This window comes from Triticum dicoccoides, chromosome 7B, assembly GCF_002162155.2.
Source record: "Triticum dicoccoides isolate Atlit2015 ecotype Zavitan chromosome 7B, WEW_v2.0, whole genome shotgun sequence".
Classification (NCBI taxonomy): domain Eukaryota; kingdom Viridiplantae; phylum Streptophyta; class Magnoliopsida; order Poales; family Poaceae; genus Triticum; species Triticum dicoccoides.
The window spans coordinates 249,620,114-249,628,072 of NC_041393.1; the positions used below are offsets into that span (position 1 = coordinate 249,620,114).

Consider the following 7,959-nt stretch of genomic DNA (forward strand, 5'->3'; position numbering starts at 1 on the left):
AAAAAAAGAGCTCCCGTGCCTGCAGCACCTCGATGCGTTCGTTCATGGATGTAGCAAAACAAAACGTTAGTCGTAGCAAAAAAGCACGACGGAGATGCAGCAAAACATTGTCGTCTCCGTCATCGCGGGTCGCGACTCCGCCATGTCGCATGTAGCAAAATTTCTTGCCGGTGGTAGCAAAATGAAAATACGGTGGTAGCAAAAATTGCTCTTGCCCAGCAAAATCAAGAGATGATAGTAGCAAAAAATGTGTCTGGTTGCAGCAAAAAAAGACATTGGTTCCAGCAAAAACAGAAAGGGATGACAAAAACACACTAACATGCACCGCAGTCACCGTGGTCACCATAGTCACCACTGAGGGAGGAAAAAGCCGTTTCCAACAAAATGTGACAACGGTTCCAGCAAATGCCAAGCTGGTTGCAGCGTTGCATTGATCTTGCAGCAAACATGGGCTCCCGTTCCAGCAAAACACGGCGCCGGTTCCAGCAAATCGTCACGATGGTTCCAACATTGTCATGGCGTCCCCGCCGTTCTCCACCGTCGCACCACCGCGGCTCGTGGTAGCTCTTCCGAATGCTGGTTCTGGTTCCAGCACTTCGTGCGGTCGATTGCAACAATAATTGGCTCGCCGTCCGTCGTTCAGCTCCAGCGACGCGTCGCTCGTCGCGCCATGGCCGTGTGCCGTTGCAGCTCCACCCCGCCCCTCACGAAACTCTCGGTGGTTGCAGATTCGTCGGATGTGGTTTGCATGCCGCGTGGAGGGAGGAGGTGTGGATCTCGTCGGCGCGCGCTCCGCCTCGTATCTCCGGCCACCTCTGGTAGCAGCTCGCCGACGCATAGTCGACGGAAGCCGTGGGGCGCGCTCGGACGACGGGGGAGCAGCTGGGGAGAGAGAGAAGCGGAAGAGGAAGGCAACCATATCGAAGGGATAAGGTGGGGTCGCGGTCTATTCTGGCCACGTGATGCCTCCCGATCGAACGTCCCGCGCGCGACCGGCCCAATGTTCGGCCGGTGCGCCGGGTATAAACGTTTCTCCCATTTGTTAATCTAGCCTCAAATGTACTATCTTGCAATTAACTCCATTCGTAACTACTTGAAAATCAGCATCATTTGTGAAGAGCCTGAAGAAAATCCGAGATATTTTGAGACGATTTACTATGTTTGTATTTGTGCCCTAACTCACCCTAAGCTACTACTTTTCCCTTTTTTCCTTTGTTTTGGAGGTGTGGCCGCCTTTTGTACTAGTGTTGGCCTCCTCCTCCCTGCTCTCTCTTCCTTGTACCTGAAGCGGAGGCAAATTGAGGCGAGACGAAACCCTCCTCCCTCCCCTCCCCACTCCAATCTCCATGGCTCAAGACGAGGTCCCGGAGTCCTCTTCCCCCTCTTCGGCGGCGGCTGGTCGCCTGAACGCCGCCGCGCCGGAGTTCACCCCCCGATCCGCCGCCCCGCACCAAGCCCATCCCCATCGCCGCGGGCCCCACCATCACCACCACCACCACCACCAGCCGCATCACCAGCACCAGCACCAGTACCGCCACCAGCACCACCACCAGGGAGAGGATGAGGGGGATGCCGCGGCGGTGGTGGATAACGCTCAGCTCGTCCTGCCCGAGGAGCTCGCTCGCCGGGTCGTCAAGCAGGTAGACTTTTTTTTTCCCAGTCGATTGCTGCGATATCCACTGCGTTGCTACGAAACCTAAAAAAAGTGTTTCCTTTGGCCAAAAAAAGAAAAAAAGAATGAGGTTTAGATGGGGGTTTTATTGAGACGTGGAGATGGCCTCTGATTTGATTGTTCGCTTGCTGCTCCATAACTCCGTCACACATCGATCATAGTATCACGCGTTGGCAAATTTACATGGTTTTTTTTTTTTGAGACGTGGAGATGGCCTTTGATTTGATTGTTCGCTTGCTGCTCCATAACTTCATCACACATTGATCATAGTACCATGCGTTGGCAAATTTAGTTTTTTGGTGTTCAAATATGTTGGCAATAGAGATGACCGTAGGACATCAGGGAATGGCTTTCTTGAATATTCGTATACGGTTAAGCACATCCTCTCATCATTTATCTGATGCGTTCTCCCAGTGTTATGCTTCTGAACTATAACATGGATAACCAATCTGGCTTTACAGATGTATGGTTGTGAGATTGTACTATGGTATAGTATGCATTAGTAAGTACTAAACGATGGACCTGAGAGAGGTGGGTGGGGTTAGATATAAGATGATACTTGTTGAGCAATGGTATTTTTGTAAGCGACAACTCGCAGATCTGCAACTTTTTTTTCCCGGTGAATACTAGATATTCTGGATAAAAATGGCACAAACTGCCTTATTATGTGGTATTTTGGGTTAGGGTTAAATGACAGGAGTGGAGCGGCATGGATAGAAGAGAGATAAATAAGATTTACGTGTACGTCAAGTCATCAACATTTGGCAGATATGTGATCCTCCATTCAGTTTATCAGTTACCGATTGGGGAGAGTCGTAGAGAAAATACGACAAATTTATACAATGTTATCTTTCTGTAGTATTGCAACAGTTGTATTGCATGCGTAATAGGCAGAATGTTTCACCTTTTGAGGGTAATATGGTTGAATAGGAAAAGCATGTAACTCCTGTCAATTTTGTGGTGTTCCCTGCTTTTTATGTGGGAGCAAATAAAATGATCATCATAATATAATACACAGAGGTCATAAACAAGAAAAAAATGGTCTTTTGTATTTCGTTATTATAGTCTGCACCCTTTCTTTTTTTATTCCATACATTTACTCAGATAGTTGAAATTGACTCTGTGTACTAGTTTTACCCTTTTACTATTTCCTTTTTAGTTATTTATTAATATAATTAAACTTTCATCAGTTGCTTGATATGAATCTTTATAACCGTGTATCCATTGGACACTGTAATATTTTTGGAAACGTGACAGGTGGAATTTTACTTCAGTGATGTCAATCTAGCCACAACTGACCATCTGATGAAGTATATTACTAAAGATCCAGATGGATTTGGTGAGTTTAACCTGTTAAATTTGAATAAAGCACCCGATCATGCTGTTTATTCTCATGTATGTTTCTTTCATCTGACGTTTGCTGGCCAAAATCGATTAAAATTTAGCAATAGAATTAGGCACATATATGATGATAAAAATCTTACAAAGTGCTGATATAGCCATAATTTTCTTCTTGGTATTTTCTGTTATACTAATAAGTTAAGGAATAAGTTGTGCTCAGCTTGTGGTACTACCTCTGGCAGGTAATCTTCTACTATATGTAGGCTACGCATCATTAATTCATTACGTGGAGCTGCATGCCATTCTTTGTGTGCTTTTTCCATTTGGGTTTTATTTTGCCGGATAACAGTTGATACTTCTCCAATATAAGCGAGTAGTTTACAAAAAAAAATCAAAACTGTTTTCACTGTTTTCTTTTGTCTTACAGTGCCGATGACAGTGGTTGCATCCTTCAGGAAGATTCGAGAATTAATTGATAGATCCTTGTTGCCTGGTGCATTACGTACATCAACAGAGCTGGTAAGTATCTCAACCATATCGTCATATTTACCTGTTTACTCTTTCTTTTGGATTTGCATATTCTTTCTGTTATTGACACAGCCCAAGTAATTGGCTTGCATATACTTTATATTGCTGCTTAATCAAGATATGTGCTAGTTAGATCTGGGAGGTGACTGCCTCAGCACATCCATGCAGTGATAAAGCAAAAAAAAAAGTGTCCAGAAACCTGTACCATCCTACTGAAAGAGCTATCATGTGATATCATGCATCCGCACTCTTGTTCAATTTTCCCCCGATCCAAACACAAGAAATGATAGCCTGTGTGGTTCTTTACTTTCTTTTATCATTTATAGGTAGTTTCAGATGACGGGAAGATGGTTAGGCGACGAGTGCCCTTCTCTGATGTGGATGCTGAAGAAGTTCAGGTTAGCATGTAATCCGTGGAATCAATCTTCTATTTGCTATGTCATGCTTCTGAAACTTGTTTCTGTACTCAGTCTCGAATTATTGTTGCTGAAAAATTACCTGAGGATCATCGCTATCAGAATCTTATGAGGATTTTCTCAACTGTTGGGAGGTATGGATGTCTGTTACCATGATTAACTATGGGTGCAATGTTGAAGACTGATATTATCTATATCGCAGTGTGAAATCAATACGTACTTGCTATCCACAAGGGATTGACATTTCTGCCGGCAAATCATCAAGGATTGAGATGCTTTTTGCTAATAAGGTCTGTATACGATCTATCTACCTCTATATGAATACTAAACGTTGATGAATCATATCATAGCTTCTTCCGAAGCAATGTATCTGTTGTTCGTAAGATATTTTCACACCTGTTTGTTCCAATGTTGTTTCTATTTTGCTGTGCTTGCAGCTGCATGCTTTTGTGGAGTATGGAACTGTTGAAGATGCTGAAAAGGCGGTATGTCATCTTGACTGCTATCCAGTCGTCCTTTGGCACTTGTCTAGCATATAAAAGAAGAATCTTTTCTGTTTACAGGTTGCCGAGTTTAGTGGCGGCAGAAACTGGAGGGATGGGCCTAGAGTTCGTTCGCTGCTTGGTTGCCTGGTACCTTAATGAATCCTGACCAATTCAATGTCTTTTTTAATTGGTCATTCCATGTTTTGTGCAAAATTTGAAGTAATCATAGATTGATTGTGAGCATAATGCACACAAAACTGTCCTATGTGTTCCTTGTCTGTCTTACTATCCTGGCTAGATCTATTTGTCATTAACATCTGGAATATGGGTTATCCACTTGCATCATTCTTGGTGTAGCTATTATATTTGACTGACGAGTGTAAGCCTGCTTAGTGAATATCGGTTCCCACAAGACTTGTTTAATATCACTGTTATATCACATGCTTCATTGTAGAAGATGCTTTTCTTTTTCACATTTAATTTTGTTTCTGGGCACTAGAAACATGGGATTGGTCAAGGAAGAAAAGGTGGAGATGAGGAGGCTGCGGATGAAGATGACCCTGAAGAGTATGAAGCAGAGGATGCTGCCCAGGTATCTATATGTACTACAGCATGCTGATGCGTCAGAAACTTGATTAAGAATGGATTGTCTAATGGGGTGTTTCTTATGTAGGGTGAGGATGGTTTCTATGACAAAGCTGGAATGAGGCAAGGGAGAGGCCGAGGACGTGGGGGAAGAGGCCGTGGCCGGGGCCAGTACCATGGCCAGAGTCGGGATGGCGGACATCCAATCGGCACTCCTCCATCAAATCACAGTGCTGAGCATCCGGTGGTGTCAAAGCCGCCTCCTGGTCCGCGTATGCCGGACGGCACAAAAGGATTTGCCATGGGGCGAGGGAAGCCCCAGGTCAGCCCCGCAGTGCTGTCTGATGTTTAGTGGTACCCTGTTGCCCTGTTCTCGGGAGGGGTTGGCAGAACGGCGCTTCTATGATGACCCATTTTGATGTGATCCCATGAAGAGGAAGGATAGTAATACCCTGATACATGCGTCAGTATACTGCATTACTGCTGGTCCATGGACCTGTCTTTTGGTCTCTGAATTTCCTAGTTGAAAGTACAAATTCATACTTGACTCGACAAATCAACAGAAAGAAGTCTTGAGTGAGAGGAGCAAATTTTTATAGTTGTTGGAATCGTCGCTTTTGCAAACATATACTACATGTCGACTGATAGGCTCGTTCTTCACTGGTCTGCAAACCTCGGTCTCCGCTCATTCTTGCCGTCTGTTTTTCGCATTCCCTTTGCTGGCGCGGTCTTGCTGGTGCCGGCGCGGCCACCGCTGTTGCAGGCAGGCTCGCTGCCGCCGCCGGCCACAGCCTTGCCCTTGGACGGTAAAGCATTCTTCCTGGCATCTACCTGCAGCTCCTTGGAAGTTCTTGCCGCAGCAGACGGTGGCCTCCTTGCCTTCGCGCTCTCGACTTTGGCGTCCACGCCCAATGGAGGAGCTCTCGCCACTGCCGTCGTCGATGCCCTGCGCCGTGCGAAAATAGACCCAGTCGTGAGCAGATTCTTGGGCGCCGTGTAAGGGGCTTCTCCTGGCGCCTCCACCGCCTTGGCCGTACTTGCACCGCTGCTGTCCTGGCTTGCATTTGCGTAGTACGTGTGCGAGTGTGCCCTGCTTGAGCTGCTGCTCGTGCCAGTATTGGCTTTGGCATCTGGATTCTGCTGCCTGTTGGGCAGAGTAGCGTAAGCTGAAGCTAGTCTCCTCTCGGTCGTGCAAGGCTGGCTCTTGGCATAGTTGCTTGACGAAGAACCTGCTGGAAGCTTGGCTGATGTTTTGGGCGCCTCTGTCTTGCCGATGAACTGCCCTAGCCAAGATTTCGAAAAATCGTTCAACTTCAAACCCAGTTTTAGCGATTAGCATACCCTTGAAGCTGAATAAATGTACTTTTTTTTTTGCGGGGTGAGGTTTAGCGATTAGCATACCCTTGAAGCTGAAGGTTTAGCAGGTTGCGTGATCGGGATGGGTAGCTCCTTTTTTTTAGGAGAAACCACCGTTTCGGAGGAGCTGGCTTCCATTTCCATCTTGAGGGAAGGCAACATTGGTGCAACTGGAGGGGTCTTGGGCCTGAAATCACGCGTACCCCCTCTAATGTAAGAACCAATTCTAGCGGTGCTAGTGCCAAATGAACCTACCAGTTGTCTCAAAAAAAGAAAAAAGAAAAAGAACCTACCAGTCATAGTCGTGCTTCTCGTTGATCGGCACGAGGAGATCTCCCTTCCCCGGGGGAGGCTTGGACATGTGACCACCTAGTTAGTACACAGACGCGGCAGTGAGCTTTACTCAGAAATCAAAGTAGCATATGGTTTTCAATGAAAATCGTTCCTGGTGACCAGGTGAAATGGCCATGACCCATGAGGATGGAAATATTGGTTCGGTGCACGTATAACGTACGTATGGGATTCTTGTTTGTTCCAAAAAAAAAAAACGTTAAGTGCAAGGACGAGAGAGAGAGAGATAGATCGGTGTCACCTTGGATGGCGTCGAACTCCACGGAGTAGATCGGCTCCAGGAGGTTCACATCCGTATCTTCCTCATGCTTGTACAGCTCCCGGAAGAAAACTATGCTCTCGTCCTTGTCCTTCTGAACCGCGGACGGGGCCTTCTTGCTCTTGCCCATCCCCGCGATCCTCCTCATGCGGTTCATCTTCTTCAGGGAACAAAGCGATGCTTGCTTGTTGTTGCGAGGACCGGAAAGATGAGAGGTATGGGGTTTTTGACATTGTAGCCTTGTAGGGTTGCATAAGGAATACTGGCCACAAGACTTCCAAATCTGCCGGCGTTTCTAAAGCGACCGCTGGAATTGTTTGGAGACAGGGTATGTTAATATTGTTAAACTAGTTGGTGAAAGGGATGGGTCGATGCAACCAAATGGGGGGGATGATTGATTGATTCAACAGGCATAAGCATGGCATCGTTTGTTTCTTCGCTTGTGCTCTAGTGTTGCAATCCTTTTACTTGTCCTCCCCTGTGCTCCTCATTTCTAGTTTTATGGTTCTATTCTCAAATGTGTGTACTTTTCATGATATTCATGAGTTTTAAGTTTGGTTAGGGTATTTTCTTTTAGAAAAGAAGGATATACCCCCGGCCTCTACATCTGGACGATGCATGTAGCCATTTTATTAACTATTCACAAAGACCTTACAAAGGAATACATCAGTGAGCCTGAACCCACCATCTTCGCAACACATGTCGCTTCTCCTATCCACTTGATGAAGGGGTGCCGAATGTCCGAACTGAATACCAAACGGACATCACACCAAAGCCTAACATCTAAAGCCAGATGCCCTAGCCATGCTACAATGCCGGGACTGGGTCACACACCGGTCCGACGCACTCTCAGAGGCCGTTGCCGTCGTCTTCCACCGATCCATCTCCAGAGCAGGTACTAACGCACTGGCCTTGCCAGGCCTGCCGTCGACGCCACCACGGCGTCAGACAACGCCACCACCCTAC

The 7,959-nt window shown here is 46.4% G+C and overlaps 2 protein-coding genes across 2 annotated transcripts; one reads left to right on the plus strand and one right to left on the minus strand.

The window, feature by feature from the left end:
* Window positions 1-1,224: 1,224 nt before the first annotated feature.
* LOC119337077 (la-related protein 6B-like) lies at window positions 1,225-5,625 on the plus strand. Its single transcript, XM_037609186.1, has 10 exons — window positions 1,225-1,640; window positions 2,930-3,011; window positions 3,441-3,532; window positions 3,868-3,939; window positions 4,012-4,091; window positions 4,160-4,247; window positions 4,395-4,442; window positions 4,521-4,589; window positions 4,942-5,034; window positions 5,116-5,625. The coding sequence occupies exons 1-10, from the start codon at window positions 1,347-1,349 to the stop codon at window positions 5,377-5,379; spliced, it is 1,182 nt and encodes a 393-aa protein (XP_037465083.1). The 5' UTR covers window positions 1,225-1,346; the 3' UTR covers window positions 5,380-5,625.
* Window positions 5,600-7,202, minus strand: LOC119337078. Its single transcript, XM_037609188.1, has 4 exons — window positions 6,976-7,202; window positions 6,677-6,752; window positions 6,429-6,570; window positions 5,600-6,305 (listed from the first exon to the last, which is right to left on the minus strand). Exons 1-4 carry the CDS (start codon window positions 7,148-7,150, stop codon window positions 5,685-5,687), a joined length of 1,014 nt encoding a protein of 337 aa, XP_037465085.1. The 5' UTR covers window positions 7,151-7,202; the 3' UTR covers window positions 5,600-5,684.
* Window positions 7,203-7,959: the final 757 nt, after the last annotated feature.